At 41.4% G+C, this 22,014-nt stretch overlaps 1 protein-coding gene across 2 annotated transcripts in view; it reads right to left on the bottom strand.

Annotated features, from left to right (window-relative positions):
• The window catches only part of gabrr2a (gamma-aminobutyric acid type A receptor subunit rho2a), a 45,619-nt gene that overhangs the window by 9,468 nt on the left and 14,137 nt on the right, over positions 1–22,014 (bottom strand). For both annotated transcript variants that reach the window (XM_061968990.1, XM_061968991.1), the window contains 4 exons: positions 16,540–16,607; positions 9,231–9,454; positions 3,152–3,234; positions 1,478–1,618 (listed from right to left, as the gene is read on the bottom strand). In XM_061968990.1, the coding sequence (XP_061824974.1) occupies positions 1,478–1,618; positions 3,152–3,234; positions 9,231–9,454; positions 16,540–16,607 (516 nt within the window). The remainder of the gene's footprint in view (positions 1–1,477; positions 1,619–3,151; positions 3,235–9,230; positions 9,455–16,539; positions 16,608–22,014) is intronic.

Here is a 22,014-nt window from a genome sequence, read left to right as displayed (position 1 = left end):
GATCTTCTGAGCCGTCTTGACCACTCTTTGCAGCCTCTCCCTGTCTGCTGCAGTGCAGCTGCCGTACCATACCGTAATACAGTAGGTCAGCAGGCTCTCGATGGACGAGCGGTAGAAGGTCAGCAGCAGGTCAGGCTTCAGGTTGTACTTCCCGAGGACTCTAAGGAAGTGTAGCCGCTGCTCAGCCTTCTTGATGATTGATGTGGTGTTGACTGTCCAGGAGAAGTCATTAGAGATGTGGACTCCAAGGTACCTGAAGCTGTGGACCCTCTCTACATATAATAATGCACTTTGTGAAAGTCAAAGTATAGTATTTCCCATAGTTGTATTGGGTATTAGGATTATCTCAGGGAGAGCATGTCCCAAATTCCAAGCTGCTGTTTTGAGGCATGTTTGTGACTTCAATAATAAATATGGCAGTGCCATGTTGGTACTTTTTTTTCCAAAACTGGAGTTGAAGTGGTTCTCTTATTTTGGAAAACCTTGTTTTTGATTGATTGATTGAAACTTGTATTAGTAGATTGCACAGTATAGTACATATTCCATACAATTGACCACTAAATGGTAACACCTGAATACGTTTTTCAACTTGTTTAAGTCGTGGTCCACGTTAATCAATTCATGGTAAAGTTACATTGTTTAATGCATCCTGCGAGGCATCACAACAAAATTAGGCATAATAATGTGTTAATTCCACGACTGTATATATCGGTATCGGTTGATATCGGAACCGGAAATAAAGAGTTGGACAATATCGGAATATCGGCAAAAAAGCCATTATCGGACATCTTTAGTTCTTACTTATATCTGTCCGTAAACTCGGCATGAAAGCGCTAAAACATACCGGTGTAGTGAGTTTACATTATTCACCCAAGGAACTTTAGTTATTAGAGAGCTCCGGTCGGACAGTTTTTCAAGGGACACATTTCCGGCGTTATTGTTGTTTCCGGATGAGGAGACGCTGCTCTGTTATTGATTGAAGTAAAGTCTGAATGTCATTAAAACAGTTAGCTCCATCTTTTGACACTTCTTCCACCCCTGTCCTTGCACGCTACACCGCTACAACAAAGATGACGGAGAAAAGACGCTGCCGAAGGTGAGCCACGTAAATAAGACCGCCCACAAAACGGCGGATCCAGAAGCGACTGTCAGAAAGCGGCTTGAAGAGGATCTGTAAAACATCATCTATGCAACATTTTGACCAAAGAACCACCATTACATGTTATGTAGACCACAAGGAAGTCTTTTACATTTATAAAACAATAAAAAATAAATAAGACTCCTTTTATGTGCCCTATAATCCGGTGCGCTTTATATATGAAAAAAGATCGAAAATAGACATTTATCAGCAGTGCGCCTTATAATCCGGTGCGTCCTATGGTGCGGAAAATACGGCAATTTTATTGCCCAGCCCTAGTAACGCTTTTATTATGTAATGCCGTTTTTCCGAACACTGCTTGGGACATTGGTAACCCACCTGTGCTGCTGTAGAAGGCCAAGCGAGATGTGGTGTGAAACTTCTGGATGAGGAACTGTGACAAGGAAATGCGATCATCGGTACTCAGTGACTCATCACCACTTTTCCAGTAGAGCATCAGGTCTTCGTCCGTGTATGCGTCTGTGAAACACAATACATGTCCTCACACAGTGTTTGGAATAAGAATGGATGCTATAAACATAAGAGACTGTGGTTGACAATAGGGCTGGGCGATATATCGATATACTCGATATATCGCGGGTTTGTCTCTGTGCGATTAAGAAAATGACTATATTGTGATATTCGTGTATACGTTCTTACGCAGTTGCTTTTAGCTGCGGGCATTACACTACAGGCTTTTATCACTCTTTCTTGTCTCTCCTTCTCACAGAGACATAAAAACAAGCGCACCTTCTTACATACGTCACATACGTATACGCCCTCGCAGAGCAGAGAGGTAGCAGCATGGGTAACGTTAGCTGTGGTGCGAGTGGTAATACGAGAAAAAAAAGGTGCGAATCTGGTAACTAATGAAGGAAGAATTAATTCCCAAGAAAAACAGCAAGGGTCCATCGTCTGGCGGTGGTTTGGCTTCAAGTGGGAATATGTCGAACAGACAACCGTAATTTGTCAAGTGTGGGGCAAAAGCGTTGCTACAAAAAGTAGCATTACTGCTAATATGTAGTATCATTTGAAAAGTCACCCGCTAGAGAATGAAGAGTGCTTACTCCGCATGTCAACATCTCCGTTCGGTGCCACACCAACAAAATGCAGAGGCAACTATTTCCACATCAACACCGTATGAAAAAAATAGTGAACAACAGAAAGAGATAACGTCCGCAGTAACCTACCACATAGCGATTTGATTTCCTATTATGCAGCTCATTTTTATTTGACAGTTATTGAAATATCTTGTATGACATCATGCACAAAAGTGCACTTTATTTGTTTTAAACTATTGTAGTGGCGTTCTGTACAAAAAGTGCACTTTAATTTAGTGTTGTTTTGATATGTCATCTTAGTGACATCATGCACAAAAGTGCAATCATAGCTTGTTTTAAAATGTCTCTGACAATCTTGCACTTTCTGTTTTGGAAATGACATGAATGTTTGTGCCACTGATTAATAACTGTTTAATAAATACACTTTTGGTCAATTGACTTAGTTGTGATTTCCCTCTCTGCATGAAAGTTTAAAAGTAGCAAATATTAATGCAGTATGAAGAAGAATGTTTTAATGTAGACACATAGAATCATCTTACTGCTGTCATTATATGCATCAAGTGTTCATTCAAGGCTAAGGCAAAATATCGAGATATATATTGTGAATCGCGACACGGCCTAAAAATATCGAGATATTATAAAAAGGCCATATCGCCCAGCCCTAGTTGACAACATGCTTTTTTTTAAAATAACAGACGATATTCTTAAAATATTAATAAATAATTGGGCGCTGTGGTTCAGATGGTAGAACGGTCGCCCAGAAACTTAAGATAAACCGAAAATAATGTAAGTTTGGTTAATTGAAGACGCATCTATCTATCTATCTATACTGTATGTGCGCACACCCTGCTACTGTCTCGTTCCCTAAGTCAGCCTCCTGACTAGTCTGAGCAGGATAAGCGGAATGGAAGGATGGAGGTAGGGACGAATAGATAATTCAAATTCTACTCACAGCTCTCTAACTCCAGTGAACAAGTCTGAGAATCCAGAGGGAAGCGACTGAAGTCCATGTTGCAAGCTGCTGTAACCGTCACTCTGAGAACAGACACAACAATCATCGAACTGCATACATTTGTCAACCGTGTATTATTGAAAGGAAAAGCAATGTAACAACAGCAAGAGATATCTTCGGACCTGACACTCCCCTGTCATCATCTGTATTGATGTTCTATCATCTATAACTGGGGCGTCAAACTCGTTTTGATTGAGGGCCACATCGCAATTGGCAACTTGGCATCGCAAATACGGCTCTACTCGGAAGGCCATGAATATACTGTATATGAATATAATAGTTGTTAATAATAATAATAATAATAATAATAATGGATTAGATTTTATATTGCGCTTTTCTATTATTAGATACTCAAAGCGCTCACAGATAATGGGAACCCATCTTTCATTCACACCTGGTGGTGGTAAGCTACATTTGTAGCCACAGCTGCCCTGGGGTAGACTGACGGTTATTACATAATTTTCATAGGAATCTTTTTTTCATTAGTATATTTATAGATACCTTGCTTTGCTTGTTGCAAGATCAGATACAATTTGAACCTGAACAACATACTGTATTTTTGTACTATAAGGCGCACTTAAAATCTTTTAATTTTCTCAAAAATCGACAGTGCCCCTGATAACCCGATACGCCTAATGTACGGCATGATTCTGGTTGTGCTTACCGACCTCGAAGCAATTTTATTTGGCACATTGTGTAATGATAAGTGTGACCAGTAGATGGCAGTCATACATAAGAGATACGTGTAAACTGCAAGATGACGCCAGTAAACAACACCAAAACTATAAATGTTCCATTGAGAATATAGAACATTACACACGGCGTTCAAAAATCTGTCAAAATGTTTTTAGTATGACTTCGGTAAGCTGTGAAGCCGCACCACTTGATGGATTGTCGGAGCATTAAACATACGAGTATTATTATGGTGTATGTATAAAGACCGCAAAACAGCACCTATTAGCAAACATATTATACAAAACAAACTTTTCTTACCTTCTGGTACCTGCTGATGTGTATTTGGGATCTGCATAAGTCCTGAAAATGTGCTCGCGTCCGCCATTGTAGTCTGTGCTAACATCGTAGTCATAAGCTTCTTTTTTTCCTCTACCTTCTTATGTGGCATTCATCTTCTGCTGTTGCCATTTCTAATATAAAGTAGCAAAAAGTTCTTACTTATATCTGTCATAACGGGGGGGTTTTTGCAACTTACTGCGAGGTTTGTTCTCCCAGGACGCAAACGGACTATTTCGGACAGGACTTGAAGGTAGGAACATATTTATTAATTAATAAATCCTACACAGGACTAAAGTCAGGAACTAAAACAAAAGGAAAGCGTGCCGATTGCACGAGAGGCTAAGGGACATAAAACTAAAGCAGGAAACATACGCTAACACTTAGCCTGAACTATGGACATGAAACAAAAACTCGCTAACTGTGGCATGAACAAACAAAACTTACTTGGCAAGGCATGAAGCAAACAATCGCATGACACAAGCAATGACGCCAGCCGACTAACTGGCAAAGACAGGCTTAAACAATAGTCTCTTGATTAGAGCAAGTGCGTGTCCCGAACACATGAGGCAGGTGAAACTAATAAGTCGCCATGGTAACTAAACAAACAAGGGAGCGCAAACAGGAACTAAAAGATTCCAAAACTAACAAAAAATAACAAAAAACATGATCCAGCCCACAGATCATGACAATATCTGTCAGTAGATTAGCTATCAAAACGTTAAAAAACTGTAGTGGGTTTACATTATTCACCCACGAAACTTTAGTTATTAGAGGGTTCCGATCGGACTGTTTTTCACGGTACACATCTCCGTCGTCGATGTTGCATTAGCCACAGATGAGAAGATGCTGCTCCGTTATTGATTTAAATAAAGTCTGAATGTCATTAAAACAGTTAGCTCCATCTTTTGACACTTCTTCCACTCCCGTCCTTGCACGCTACACCGCTACAACAAAGATGACGGGGAGAAGATGCTGCCGAAGGTGAGCCACGTAAATAAGACCGCCCACAAAACGGCGCATCCTGAAGAGACTGTCAGAAAGCTACTTGAAAATGATCCGTAAAACAGTGGTCCCCAACCACCGATTGGTACTGGGCAGCACAAGAAAAAAAAAAAAAAAAAAAATTTGTTTTTGTTATTTTTTTTGTTTTGTTAAATCAACATAAAAACACAATATATACACTATATATCAATGTATATCAATACAGTTTGCAGGGACACAGTCCGTAAGCACACATGATTGTATTTCTTTATAAAAAAAAAAAAACACCCCCCCCCCCCGCGTTGACCGGTCCGCAGCTACAAAAAGGTTGGGGACCACTGCTGTAAAACATAATCTATGCAACATTTTGACCAAAGAACAACCGCTACATGTTATGTAGACCACAAGATAGTGTTTTACATTTAGAAAAAAATCATAATATGGCCCCTTTAATGTGCCTTATAATCCGGTGCGCCTTTTGTATGAAAATAGACCTGAATAGACCCGCTCATCGGCGGTGCGCCTTTCAATCCGGTGCGCCCTACGGTACGAAAAATACGGTATGCAATTAAATGCAGTACATTTTTCTGTCAAAATTGAAAGAAAAATGCATGCACTTCGTCATAAAGTGCCTAATCATTTCCAGCCTTTTTTGGCTGGATGCGGAGGACTCGTAAAATGACATGGCGGGCCATTTTAAATGATGTGGCGGGCCAGATTTGCCCCCCAGACCTTGAGTTTGACACCTGTGAGTAGGGATGATGTTCGAAAACTGGTTCTCCCGAAAGAACCGATTCCATGGATTCGAATCCCTTTTTGAGAAATGGTTCCCGTTATCGAAGCCACTATAGTAAAGAAAAAGATTTGGTTCTTTATTCAAATCCCTGGGAACAAATCCCATGTCACAGGAAATGTTTTGTGGCACGTCACAGGAAATGACGTAGCTCAGTCATTCGGCGGCAGATACAGAAGCAGCAACAACAATGGACCGGAAAAAAACGCTCCAAGGCATGGCTTCACTTTACTAAGAAATACGACGAGGAAACGGCTATCTGCAATTATTGCCAGGCTTCGCTTTCCTGTAAGGGGAGCAGTACAACAAACATGTTGAAACATGTTCAGGCCGTACATAACCTGGAGGTTGGAGAAATGTGTCGCGTCTTCGACACATGGAGAAGCAGCGACAGAGATGACGAAGCACACCCCTCTTCCTCTGCTTCAACCTGCAGTCCAAGTGATAGTGCCGGTGAGTAACTAACGTTAACTGTTGCCGGTTAATTTCCATATCTGCTCACTTGTAGCTAACGTTACCTCTTATGTCTTATACCTAAGCATAGTCAGTGGCTAACGGTAACGTTAACGTTGGCCTTTTTGTATTTGTCTGATAACGTTAACGGTATCTTGTAGCCTACACCACTCCAGAGTTTGCAGGTCTGTCTAATAAACTAGTGCTTGCAAGATGTGAATTAAGATAATGTTAACGTTATCCTATTTCAGATGATGACAGCCAGAGTGACCAGGGCAGTGTTTGCTCTGTAGCACAGAGCGTTAACCCATTTACCATGGCGAGGTATAACGCAGAGCGCAGCAAGATGAGTGAGGAGGAGAGTAACAACATTACTCGCAAGCTAACGAGAATGATGGAGAAAAATCTCCTCCCCTTCAACTTGGTGAACACAGACGAATACAAGTAGGTTAATAATTGTATTTTGCTGACGTGTAATGGAGCAAAAAGTAAACAACACCATTACTCTGAGATTTGTTTCAAATGTAAAGTGCTGTACAATACAAATGAATGCAGGATTTCCCTTGCATGTATTTTTCTTAGGTGGCCCACTTAAAGGGGCACTAACAGTCAATATTTTTTTTTGGGGGGGGGGGTAACAACAGTCAATATTTATTTATTTATTTTATTTTATTTTTTTATTAAAAAATAAAAGTGAGCTTTTGTTAAACCAAGTACTGTGTTTTTTTCCCATATACAACAACCTATCTGGATTCGATAAGAGAATCGATAAGGAATCGGTTCGATAAGAGGATTCAATATGTGTCACATTAGCCATCTGTTAAACAAATTATCCAAATATGTTGGCCTGTTCTTTCACCTTCATCATTATCTTCCTCTTTATGCTCTACTCACCCTATATAAAACTCTCTTTGAACCACATCTAAACTACTGTAATGTCATCTGGTGTAACACCTTCCCTACCTACCTTCACAAATTAGAATCCATGCAAAAGAAAATCATACGTCATGGTCCAAGTTTAATGCCCCCACTCGACATCTATTCCATAATTATCATCTCTTAAGACTGACAGAGTTCAATATTTATCAAAATGCTTGTTTAACCTATCAAGTCATTTACAGGCTGAATCTTAGGCTCTGTAGCTTGGTTCCTATCTACCATCCCCAGCATGCCCACAACACTCGTAACTTAGATCTGATATCAGGGAAACATCGTTTACTGGATTGTACCGCTCGAAGTGTTGTATGCAGGGGACCAAAGATTTGGAACCGGCTTAATGAGAGCCTCAAGATGCTGTATCCATTCTCCAACTTCAAAAAGAAACTGAAAACTTACCTATTAACCACCTATATTTAATGCCTCATGTGGGGTAGACTACTGTTGGGTTTTGCATGGTTGAATGAATGTATGTATGTATGTGTATGCTTGCTTTAGTACTATTATCTTGTGTTAATCATATAGCGTTGTTTTTTTTGTTGTTGTCATCATTCCATGTATATACTGTCCTCTGGACCCCCTGTCAAAAGCTTCTTCTAGCTTATTTGGGGGACCCTTTCACGTACCAACATCTTTAAATGATGATATTTCACTACTATTGTACCGTATTTTCCGCACTATAAGGCGCACCTAAAAACCACAAATTTTCTCAAAAGCTGACAGTGCGCCTTATAACCCGGTGCGCTTTATATATGGATAAATATTAAGATTCATTTTCATAAAGTTTCGGTCTCGCAACTTCGGTAAACAGCCGCCATCTTTTTTCCCGGTAGAACAGGAAGCGCTTCTTCTTCTACGCAAGCAACCGCCAAGGTAAGCACCCTCCCCCATAGAACAGGAAGCGCTTCTTCTTCTACTGTAAGCAACCACCCGCCCGCGAGAAGAAGAAAAAGCGTGCGGATATCACCGTACGTTTCATTTCCTTTGTGTGTTTACATCTGTAAAGACCACAAAATGGCTCCTACTAAGCGACCGGGATCCGGTTCATGAAAAGACGCAATCTCTCCATCCGCACACGGATTACTATTTCACAGCAACTGATATTCCTGTGAACCGCACTGTGGATACACTGAGAGCACGTACGGTGAATATTCGCACCACAGGGAATGAGAAGTCATCCTTCACTGTGGTTCTAGCTTGCCATGCTAATGGCCAGAAACTTCCACCCATGGTGATATTCAAAAGGAAGACCTTGCCAAAAGAGACCTTTCCAGCCGGCGTCATCATAAAAGCTAACTCGAAGGGATGGATGAAGAAAAGATGAGCGAGTGGTTAAGGTAAGTTTAAGTTTACGCGAAGAGGCCGGGTGGCTTTTTTCACACAGCTCTGTCCATGTTGATATACGTATGTTTGTGATTGCACATTTGCGTACATTTTGGGAGTGAACAGAGTTGTTAGAACGCTGGTTTTTAATATATTATTAAAGTTTGACTGACCTATCTGACTGTTTTTTTGACATTCCTTTAGCGCAGTTAGATGCGGCTTACAACATGGGGCGGCTTATTGGTGGACAAAGTTTTGAAATATGCCGTTCATTGAAGGCGCGGCTTATAACCCAGGGCGCCTTATGGTGCGGAAAATACGGTATATGTTATACGGTATTGTGAATAAACTTGAAAACTTGAAACTTGAAAAACTATTGGCATCGAAATCGATAATTTCTTAACAAACATCATCCCTACCTCTGAGCTATAATGATGCTTTGTCGTATATTTAATTTACATTTCACTTCTGCCATCGTGCTCAACGTAAAGTCTATCAACATGTCCAATTGATACACACCTGAGACTGTACAGGACGTGTCCATCGGGAAAGACGCGCAGCATGATGTTGTCTGTGGTGGTGTCGTGGATAAAGGACCTCTTCGAGTGGACAAAGAAGACGTCCGGGACCCAGATCTTTTTTACAAGGCGACCATCAAATGTCATGCTCTTGTTGGAACTGCCGGTAAATGACAGGCGCTCATCTTTCCAATAATGTCTCAGGTACAGAGTCATGGTAAAATCCTGTTGGAAGACCGTTACAAAAATATTATCAGAATTTTATAATATTTGTGGTGAACAGCGTTAGATTAAAAATAACATTGCAAATCATTTCGGAAAGCTGAAACAATCTGAAATCTATTGATCATGTCATTCTGAAGCGAGGAGAAGAGAAAACGACTTCAGTGTATTATTCTCTGCACTTCATCCACAATTGTTGTCAGATTGTGATATTGCTGTAATGGCCATTTGTGATGTAGCAGGTGTCTGGCCAGGAGAACAAGCCGAAGGCGCTTGGAGGACAGCAGTACTCTGCTTTCAAAAGGACTTTTTCCTGTCAGTGGGCCCCATTCATCAATAAGTTCCTAACTTTTCCTCTTATCTTTCTTCCTAAAGTGATTTCCTAAGAAGAATCCAATCAAATTCATGACGTGTTCTTAAATGGCCAAATTGTTCCCACCTGCTGTTCTTAAGTTGCTGAATGACAAATGGTTAGCGCGTGCGTGTCTATTAGAGATGCGCGGATAGGCAATTATTTAATCCGCAACCGCATCACAAAAGTCGTCACCCATCCGCCATCCACCCGAACTAACATTTTATCAAAACCGCACCCAACCGCACCCACCCGTTGTTATATATCTAATATAGACGATGCAAGGCATTAGTGAGGTTATAAAGCTTTTGCCTGTTAAAGAAAGGAGACTGATCCAATGCAGCAGAGACATTCAATGCGTGCCACGCTGTCACGGCCCAGACGCACAATGGCAGTGGCAATCATCTGGGAGCCGCGCTGAGTGCACCTCCAAGCGCGCTCGCGCCACTCAAACTGCTGCAGGCAGCTGCGTTCTATCTTGTTTTAACATCCTGTGGCACTCTTCTGGGATCACGGCGGACGAAACTGCTCATGCTCAGGGTGTTTGTGGAGATTCGGGGTTTTGCATAAATGTGATGCACCATGTTAGATGTCCCGGTTTTGTGACTGTCGTAGACATAAACAGCGTCGCAGCTCTTGCAAATCACATAGCCAGCATTACTATCATCCTGATTTACAAACTCATAAAAACGAGTCCAAGCTGAACTTTTCTGGCCGTTTTTTCCCCTAGTATTCCCTTTTTTAGTTTGTCGCGTACCACGTTTGCTGCCGGCGTTGCCATCTTTTTCTTTTTTCTTCTTCTGTTGTGGCGTGCTGCAGGTGCCTGCTCGTTTTTCGTATGTGGGTAACAACATTTAACTATGTATATATATTTCCGAATTGGTTTAAGTGCCACCCGCCTGAATCTATTTAAACTCTAATTTTTTTTCATTTCAACCGCCCGACCCACGGATAAAATCTAATTTTTTTTTATTTCAACCGCCCGACCCGCGGATAATCCGCGGTTGTGTCCGCAAACCGCGCATCTCTAGTGTCTATCATAATTTGCATATAAACACGCCCTTATTTCCCCAATATGCATATGTATCAATCAATCAATCAATGTTTATTTATATAGCCCTAAATCATGAGTGTCTCGAAGGGCTGCACAAGCCACAACGCCATCCTCGGCTCAGATCCCACATCAGGGCAAGGAAAAACTCAACCCAATGGGACAACGAGAAACCTTAGAGAGGACCGCAGATGTGGAGACCCCCCCTGGGCGACCGGTGCAATGGACGTCGAGTGGATCTAGCATAATTTTGTGAGAGTTCAGTCCATAGTGGATCTAACATAATAGTGAGAGTCCAGTCCATAGTGGGGCCAGCAGGAGACCATCCCGACCGGAGACAGGTCAGCAGCGCAGAGACGTCCCCAACCGATGCACATGCGAGCGGTCCACCACGGGTCCCGACTTTGGACAGCCAGCGCTTCATCCATGGCCACCGAACCTGTGCCCCCCCCTCCACGAAGACATGTAAACACCCTGAATTCCGTAATTTGCATAGGTAAACGCCCTTAATTCCCCATATAAGGGCACAATTCCGGCGGAAAAGCCGAACATCAAACACACGGAGAAAACACAAACAGATTACAGAAGATACATTCGTATTATCCCGCGGGGGAAATACATAATGTCAAAACGTAAATTTAAGAAACGGGGGACTGCTGAGGTAGCCTAAAGCGTTCAAATAAATATTCGTCACTTCGGGCAAATAGGTCTACATGGTGGTGAAATATGCGCTCCCTCCCCAGGGCTCGATCTGCGGCATCTTGCAGTAGCAGCAAAAGCATTGCCATTGTGTGAGTTGAGTCTTTTAAAGAGTAAACCAATCACTAAATCAATTGATGATTGTGTGTGTGTGTGTGTGTGTGTGTGTGTGTGTGCGTGCATGTGTGTGTACCGAATACCGTGTGCAAATATATATACACTAGAGATGCGCGGATAGGCAATTATTTCATCCGCAACCGCATCACAAAGTCGTCATCCATCCGCCATGCACCCAACCAACATTTTATCAAAACCACACCCGCCCGCCATCCGCCAGTTGTTATATATCTAATATAGACGATGCAAGGCATTAGTGAGGTTTTTGATTGATTGATTGATTGATATATTTTTATTTCAAATATGCATAAAAACAAGAGCAAACCTGATCCAATACAGTGCTATAGCCTTAACAGACATTATAACAAAATAGCTTTTGCCTGTTAAAGAAAGGAGACTGATCCAATGCAGCAGAGACATTCAATGCGTGATAATATTATTTATCATTATTATAGTATTATTGTCACCCTAAGAGTGCTCTGGAGCAGTGGTCCCCAACCACCGGGCCGCGGCCCGGTACCGGTCCGTGGATCGATTGGTACCGGGCCGCACAAGTAATTGAAAAAAAACAAAACAAAACAAAAAAAACCTTTTTTTTATTATTATTTTTTTTTATTAAATCAACAAAAAAAACACAAGACACACTTGCAATTAGTGCACCAACCCAAAAAACCTCCCTCCCCCGTTTACACTCATTCTCACTCATTCACACAAAAGGGTTGTTTCTTTCTGTTATTAATAATCTGGTTCCTACATTATATATCAATATATATCAATACAGTCTGCAAGGGATACAGTCCGTAAGCACACATGATTGTATTTTTTTATGACAAAAAAATAAATAAATAAAAACTAATACCATAACCCCCCTCCGGTCCGTGGGACAAATTTTCAAGCGTTGACCGGTCCGCAGTTACAAAAAGGTTGAGGACCACTGCTCTAGAGCACTCATAGATTTTGTTCTTACCTACAAACAAATCCCAGCTAGAAAACATTGGTGAATACAAAAGACTCCTTACAAACTTCATAAGTGAGAATGTGTCTGTCTTTGTCGTCTTACTTGTTACACAATTGCGCCATTTGTCCCTCGTTAGTGGGACCTGAGTGGGGTGGGAGGGTGGGTGGGTGGTTTGGGTTTTAAGGGAAAGGGTGTGAATCATTTACTGCCTTTAAAATTGTACTGTTTTGACTTGTACTTTTTTCTGTCTGTTTGAAAATGCCAATAAAAAAAAGTTGGAAAAAAAAAACTTCATAAGTGGGCCTAAAAGCAAAAGTTGTTCTTAAGAACGGTTGATGAATGGGGCCCAATGTGCATGCATGAACTCTTCCGCTGTTTCCCCCTCACATGTCCGGACAAGCTATCTTCCCCTGTGTAACGCTTACGAGGGTGCACACTCTAAGCACTACACGTCACCAACAAACTCATGCCTACAGCTGCTCTGACCTCTACATTTACATGATTACATGCTAAGCGTGACCGCCATTCTAATAAATGTCATGCCATCGTTCGCTTGAATAATTAAGCGCCCCGACTCATCCTTTTGAAGCCCTTAGGCAAGAAGTGGCCACTAGGTGGCTGAATAACTATAACTTGGACTAGGAATACACACTGAGACATGCTTTTTGTTATTATGGACTGGACCAATTGTCACAACATTCCACAGCCAAAGTCAAGACAATTGTGTTTCTATGCCGCCGATTGACACATAAAGCAGGTTTAGTCTCCTCATACAATGACGAAAACACAACAATGTGAAAAGAATTAGGGATAGGAAAAAACATGCAAAGCTTTGTACAGTAAATATGCAAAAAGAGACCTTGTTGGTGGTTATATTAAAGCAGGGGTGTCAAACTCATTTTAGCTCAGGGGCCGCATGGAGGAAAACTATTAAAATCATGGCATTAAAACTAAAGAATAAAGACAACTTTAGATTGTTTTCTTTGTCTTACTTTGGCCAAAAATCGAACAAACCCGTTCTGAAAATATTACAATAAAAATATTGAAAAAAATACCGACAGCAGTAAAGTTTAGATCCACGAAGGAAAGAAGAAAGTGAATGAATGTGTATAACTGAATACATTTACATATTTACATTTCTTTTGTATTTTTTTTTTTAATTTATTTAAGTAACGTTTATGACAACCTTTTTCCAAAACACAATATAGAATGTGAGCTATAACAGGATAATGCATACATTTATCATTTGTTTTCAAAACGGTTACAAAAAAGTGGGACCCCAAAAATTTACTGTGGGACCCCATTTGGAAAATTCCTAGCGCCAACACTGATGGAGTATCGGTGCGTGCAAAACCTGCGGGCCGGTTATAATACTAATCAAATATCATCCCGGGGGCCATAGATCATTCATCCGCGGGCCTTGACTTTGACACCTATGTATTAAAGTCTTTACAGGAAGTTACTCATTGCAGGTTGTTGTATTGCTACGTATACAGTATGTATACAGTGGAATTTACGAACTTAATTTGGTTCTTGATCGGGTTCGTAAATAGAAAAATTTGTATACTGAAGCAAGTTTTTCCACAAGAGAAAAATGTAAACATGAATAATGGGTTGGATCCTGGATTAAAATCCATATTTTAGTGAAGGTTTGGACACTTGGACACACGTTTTTTTTTTCATCACTTCCCTCTCAACGGGAAAAAACGCAAGGAAAAAGGCTCCGTTTTGCTACTGGGGTTTTTGATAATTTCTAGGCTTTTTTGACCACTGATTGTGATCACAACCACTGGAGAGCCAGCTGGCATCTCTGAACTGCTCTTGGTCCGTCCGGTGAGAGACACATATTTGTATCTGATAGCTCAGTTACAGCTCATGTTATTCTATTCTGTGTTATATGTGTTTTATGTTGCATGATTGCGCCAAGTAAAATTCCTAGTTTGTGAACCCGTTCTCAAACAATGGCAATAAAAACTCTTCTGATTCTGATATTTGCCGAAATAAGGCAAATTGGAAGATCTGTTAGCCTCAAGCTAACGGCCTCCACCGCAATTCAGAGCAGTTCCCTAGTAACCAGAAGCTACACGGAGATTGTACGGCGAGAGTTTGAAGCTGTTTTAAAGTGTTTCTGACTACTCAAGAGTGATTTCTGTTGATGGGTTGACACCTCCAGTTGATATCTGAACAGAGCAAGGTACGGATTTGTTGAAATATACATGTTAAAAGTGCCGCAAGTCGCTAAAGAGGCAACTGTTGTTAACGAGCTGCGACAAGCTGCGAAAGAGGCAAGTGTCGTTAAAGGGGAACATTATCACCAGACCTATGTAAGCGTCAATATATACCTTGATGTTGCAGAAAAAAGACCATATATTTTTTTAACCGATTTCCGAACTCTAAATGGGTGAATTTTGGCGAATTAAACGCCTTTCTAATATTCTCTCTCGGAGCGATGACGTCACAACCTGACGTCGCATCGGGAAGCAATCCGCCATTTTCTCAAACACCGAGTCAAATCAGCTCTGTTATTTTCCGTTTTTTCGACTGTTTTCCGTACCTTGGAGACATCATGCCTCGTCGGTGTGTTGTCGGAGGGTGTAACAACACGAACAGGGACGGATTCAAGTTGCACCAGTGGCCCAAAGATGCGAAAGTGGCAAGAAATTGGACGTTTGTTCCGCACACTTTACCGACGAAAGCTATGCTACGACAGAGATGGCAAGAATGTGTGGATATCCTGCGACACTCAAAGCAGATGCATTTCCAATGATAAAGTCAAAGAAATCTGCCGCCAGACCCCCATTGAATCTGCCGGAGTGTGTGAGCAATTCAGGGACAAAGGACCTCGGTAGCACGGCAAGCAATGGCGGCAGTTTGTTCCCGCAGACGAGCGAGCTAAACCCCCCTGGATGTCTTGGCTCACACCGTCCCGAAGATGATCAAGAGAAGAATATCGACCCTAGCTTCCCTGGCCTGCTGACGTGAGGGTATGTCTACAGAATATGTTAATTGATGAAAATTGGGCTGTCTGCACTCTCAAAGTGCATGTTGTTGCCAAATGTATTTCATATGCTGTAAACCTAGTTCATAGTTGTTAGTTTCCTTTAATGCCAAACAAACACATACCAATCGTTGGTTAGAAGGCGATCGTCAAATTCGTCCTCGCTTTCTCCCGTGTCGCTGGCTGTCGTGTCGTTTTCGTCGGTTTCGCTTGCATACGGTTCAAACCGATATGGCTCAATAGCTTCAGTTTCTTCTTCAATTACATTTTCGCTACCTGCCTCCACACTACAACCATCCGTTTCAATACATGCGTAATCTGTTGAATCGCTTAAGCCGCTGAAATCCGAGTCTGAATCCGAGCTAATGTCGCTATAGCTTGCTGTTCTACCCGCCATGTTTGTTTGAGTTGGCATCACTATGTGACGTCACAGGAAAATGGACGGGTGTATATAACAATGGTTAACATTAGGCACTTTGAAGCTTTTTTTAGGGATATTGCGTGATGGGTAAAATTTTGAAAAAAACTTCGAAAAATAAAATAAACCACTCGGAACTGATTTTTAATGGTTTTAACCCTTCTGAAATTGTGATAATGTTCCCCTTTAAAACCTTAAGTATATCCATGTGTGGAATTAAATTTTGGAGGGGTAGGGGTGTGTGCAAAATATTTTCTTCTTCCTGTTTATTAGCTACTGTATGCATCTTTGTCATTACGTTTTTTCCACCAACAGCCTCCGCGAGCACACATTTATACACCAGTATGAGTGGCACTGGGACCAAGGTGGGTGAAGGGTCATGCTCAAGGACACAACAGCAGTGACTTGGATGGCAGAAGCTGGATCCGTATCAGGAACTCTCAAGTTTCTGGACGAGCAACCTTTATGACAGTTAAAGATGAGATGTTTGCTTACCATATCAACTTCAGAGATGCTGTCCAAGCTCTCCACCTGAACATCGACACCAACGGGAATGGCAGGACCTTAGATAAAGACACATTCAATGACTTTTAATAAGAGTACTGTATGCTGCTGAGCAAAATGTCATCTGTATGCTACCTTTAAAGATAACTGTTGTCAGATACTTTACATAATGGATGAAATCACAAAGTATCAACATTTGTAATTGTTAAGCGAGAGTGATTTTTCAGTTCACTGAACGTTTAGAACAGGGGTGTCAAACTCAAATACAGAGTGGACCAAAATTTAAAACTGAACAAAGCCGCAGGCCAAGGTTGAACAAATTAACCTTTTAATAGGAACCCAAACAAGTTTTGCATTGAATATTGAACAAGCAAGGCTTATATAACTTTATAGTGACATGCAAAATCAAGTTTCAAATAATAATAATAATTAAAAAATATCAATGGCATATCAAATACAATTTAAATACAAATGTAATGCCTCTTTTCTATTTGCAACATTAACTTTTTCCACAGGCTAATAAATTAGAAAATAAAATAATGAATAAACCAACCATTCAGGACTTTAAACTGCTCAGTTTGCGACACACTGATCTAATCTGATGTGCCCAAGCCAGATACCTGCCATCTTTTCTTGGATGCCAGTTCATTAATGTCGGGGCTCAGGCTTTGAGCTGAGGCATCTTTCATTATCGAACGAAGTTGTTCATCAGTCATTATATCTCGTCCACCCGGACCACAGTCTTGGGGGCGTGTTTTAAAGGCACTGCATTTATCGTCCTCCACGAGCTGTCGTCAGCTTTTCATCCATTCCAACAACGTGCCGGCCCGCTCACAAAATATGTGCGACTTCAGCACGCACACACACACGTAAATGCAATGCAAACTTGGCCAACAGCGATACAGGTTACACTGACGGTGCCCGCATAAATAACTTTAACACTGTTAGAAATATGTGCCACACTGTGAACCCACACCAAACAAGAATGACAAACACATTTCAGGAGAACATCCGCACCGTAACACAATATAAACACAACAAAACAAATACCCAGAATCCCATGCAGCCCTAACTCTTCCGGGCTGCAGTATACACCCCCCACCCGTGGGTTTGATAATGCACTTTGTGACTTCAATAATAAACATGGCAGTGCCATGTTAGCATTTTTTTCCATAACTTGAGTTGATTTATTTTGGAAAACCTTCTTACATTGTTTAATGCATCCAGCGGGGCATCACAACAAAATTAGGCATAATAATGTGCTAATTCCACGACTGTATATATCGGTATCGGTTGATATCGGAATCGGTAATTAAAGGGGAACATTATCACCAGACCTATGTAAGCGTCAATATATACCTTGATGTTGCAGAAAAAAGACCATATATTTTTTTAACCGATTTACGAACTCTAAATGGGTGAATTTTGGCGAAATTAAACGCCTTTCTAATATTCGCTCTCGGAGCGATGATGTCACAACGTGGCGTCACATCGGGAAGCAATCCGCCATTTTCTCAAACACCGAGTCAAATCAGCTCTGTTATTTTCCGTTTTTTCGACTGTTTTCCGTACCTTGGAGACATCATGCCTCGTCGGTGTGTTGTCGGAGGGTGTAACAAAACGAACAGGGACGGATTCAAGTTGCACCAGTGGCCCAAAGATGCGAAAGTGGCAAGAAATTGGACGTTTGTTCTGCACACTTTACCGACGAAAGCTATGCTACGACAGAGATGGCAAGAATGTGTGGATATCCTGCGACACTCAAAGCAGATGCATTTCCAACGATAAAGTCAAAGAAATCTGCCGCCAGACCCCCATTGAATCTGCCGGAGTGTGTGAGCAATTCAGGGACAAAGGACCTCGGTAGCATGTCAAGCAATGGCGGCAGTTTGTTCCCGCAGACGAGCGAGTTAAACCCCCTATCGGCCCTAGCTTCCCTGGCCTGCTGACATCAACTCCAAAACTGGACAAATCAGCTTTCAGGAAAAGAGCGCGGATGAGGGTATGTCTACAGAATATATTAATTGATGAAAATTGGGCTGTCTGCACTCTCAAAGTGCATGTTGTTGCCAAATGTATTTCATATGCTGTAAACCTAGTTCATAGTTGTTAGTTTCCTTTAATGCCAAACAAACACATACCAATCGTTGGTTAGAAGGCGATCGCCGAATCCGTACTCGCTTTCTCCCGTGTCGCTGGCTGTCGTGTCGTTTCCATCGGTTTCGCTTGAATACGGTTCAAACCGATATGGCTCGATATAATGTTCCCCTTTAAGAGTTGTACAATATCAGAATATCGGATATCGGCAAAAAAGCCATTTTCGGACATCTGTAGTCCAGAGGATTATTTGTGAAATGTACGTTTTCATAATGTGCTTGTTCTATTTTTGGCCAAAGTAACAAAGAAAACAACCTGGAGTTGTCCTTATTTTTAAGTTATCATGCCATGATTTTACCATTCCGGCCCACTTGGGAATAGATTTTCCTCCATGCGGTCCCTGAGCTAAAACGAGTTTGACACCCCTGTGTTAGAGGATCATCATCAGTACAAAAACCAAAGCAGATTTCATTTATGACGTGTACATGTTAAACTGTCACCCTACACTTAAATGTATCCATCCATCCATATACAAAAAATACATATGTATATTTTTATGAAAAATATCCGTAACTGATATAAGTTCAGGCAAACACAACCACTTCTGTTGCGTTCACAAGTGAACACACCACCTTCCCTTGCCTGGAGATGGACTTAAAACAACTTTCGGAAAATTTCCTGTTCGTCTCACTTGTTCCTCAGTGGTGTTAAAGTGTGCTTGGCAGAGTAACAGCTGTGTGAGGGTGGAACAGATTGGTGCCAGTGCAAATCTAAACGGTAAGCGGTAAGGACGCCTGCCAGCTTAATCTGCTCAGCATTGCTGGGCGCTATTCCATACAACTACATATTACATACACTATCAATGCACCATCAATTCAATGCAACATGGGACGTGGGGGACGGCGTGGCGCAGTGGCAGAGTGGCCGTGCGCGACCCGAGGGTCGCTTGTTCAATCCCCACCTAGTTCCAACCTCGTCATGTCCGTTGTGTCCTGAGCAAGACACTTCACCCTTGCTCCTGATGGGTGCTGGTAGCGCCTTGCATGGCAGCTCCCTCCATCAGTGTGTGATTGTGTGTGTGAATGGGTAAATGTGGAAGTAGTGTCAAAGCGCTTTGAGTACCTTGAAGGTAGAAAAGCGCTATACAAGTACAACCCATTTATCATTTATTTATAACATCAATGCAGCTAATGGAGAAATTCCACTGTGGTCACTACTTTTATTGATATTTGATGGGTTACGGTTATCAGACACAGGTATGTTAACTTGACTTTACTGGTTTCAACATTTCATCGAGAGTGATGACAGGCATGTTACTTTGTCGCGCCGAGATAAAGTAGATTATATTTCAGCTGTTGATATGGCATTTCGACATCTGCAATGTAACATATCTTTGATCATCCACAAATAAATAAGCTGTGTTTATTGATATTTTAGTGACGTCCACACACTAAAAAATGCTGGGTGATTTTGATAACCCAATTTATGAGTTGCTAGTGTTGGGTTAAGTTTTGGAGTTCTTTTTATGAATAGCAATCCATTTTTGGTGTTATAAGGGTATTATTTTAAATCAATTTCTGGGATTTAAATATTATAAACCATTTTTGGGTTGTTTTTCAACAAGAAACACATTTTTGGGTAAACAGCTTCTTTTAAATCAAAAAGTAACTTTTTTTCTTCAACGGAATTTTATTATGGATTAATCGCATTAACATTATTTACAATCACCCAACATTGAGTTAGCATAGCTCAACGTTTGGCTTAAATAATTCAACCCAATAGTTTGGTTGGGAATAACCCAACATTAAGTTATCATAACTCAACTTTTTGCTTAAATAACGCAAAAGTCGGGTTGAAAAAATTAACCCAAAATGTTGAGTTAAATTAACTCAAATAAGGGGTTCGTCCTTTTCTGAACCAGCAGTTGGGTTAAAATTGGGTTATTTTTTAGTGTGCAGGTAAGGTATGACTAGGGATGGGTACCGTTCACATTTAAAATGACACAGTACCTTGGAATCGATACCGGTACTTAACAATACCAATTTTTGCTACTTCTGTGTGTGTCAATAAATATTAATTGTTTTTGATAATAAAACCTCATTTTTTTTTTGAACATTTAAAAATGAGCTGATTATGATAACTGCTGTCAAGTTGTTATATCTTGTTTTGTTACAAATTTCTGAGTCTTCTCAAGTATAATGTTAATGTCAATCTCGTTACCCTGCGTAATGACAATAAAGCTGATTCTGATTCTGAAGATACACTTATCCAGCAGGCACAAGGCATTGATACAACGTTGATTATAAATATATGTTTTTCAAAACTGACTTCTAAACAACGTTGCAAAATAGTTGTATTTGTAAATTGAGACAACGTTGATATCTAACGTGACCAAATTTAAATTGTCCAATCAATGTCACAACTTGACATTGAATACATGTCATTAAAAAGCATGCTGTTTAAATGTTGTATTTGTGTTGTAAAATGTTGGTTGTGAAATGACCAAAATTCAATGGTCAAATCAACGTCAGAACCCAACAATGATTAAACATTGTCAAAAAGCATGTTGTTCCAACGTTAGGTTTGAGTTGCTCAACATCAGGACCGCATTAAACAAGTTCTCAACATTGTTTTAATGTCTTGTTCCTGCTGGGTACAGTTGCAAGGTCCAAGACATTAGATGGAGTTTATGGTGTGTTGGCTTGTCAGTTTATGCATCCATCCATTTTCTTCTGCTTATCTGAGGTCGGGTTGCAGGGGCAGCAGCCTAAGCAGAGAAGCCCAGACTTCCCTCTCCCCAGCTACTTTGTCTAGCTCCTCTCGGGGGATCCCGAGGCGTTCCCAGGCCAGCCGGGAGACATAGTCTTCCCAACGTGTCGTGGGTCTCCCCGTAGCCTCCTACCGGTCGGACATGCCCTAAACACCTCCCTAGGGAGGCATCCGGGTGGCATCCTGACCAGATGCCTGAACCACCTTGTCTGGGTCCTTACGATGTGGTGGAGCAGCGGCTTTACTTTGAGCTCCACCCGGATGAGAGAGTTTCTCACCCTATCTCTAAGGGAGAGCCCCGCCACCCGAAGGAGGAAACTCATTTTGGCCGCTTGTTTCCGTGATCTTGTCCGTTCGGTCCTAACCCAAAGCTCAGGTGAGGATGGGAACGTAGTTCGCCCGGTAAATTGAGAGCTTTGCCTTCCGGCTCAGCTCCTTCTTTATTACAACGGATCGATACAGAGTCCGCATTACTGAAGACGCCGCCGCACCGATTGCCTGTCGATCTAATGATCCACTCTTCCCTCACTGGTAAACAAGACTCTGAGGTACTTGAACTCCACATGGGGCAAAATCTCTTCACCAACCCGGAGATGGCAC

Source organism: Nerophis lumbriciformis, linkage group LG08, assembly GCF_033978685.3.
Source record: "Nerophis lumbriciformis linkage group LG08, RoL_Nlum_v2.1, whole genome shotgun sequence".
Classification (NCBI taxonomy): Eukaryota; Metazoa; Chordata; class Actinopteri; order Syngnathiformes; family Syngnathidae; genus Nerophis; species Nerophis lumbriciformis.
The sequence above is the reverse complement of the archived record's forward strand: the minus strand, read 5'-3'. Positions and strand labels throughout refer to the sequence as shown.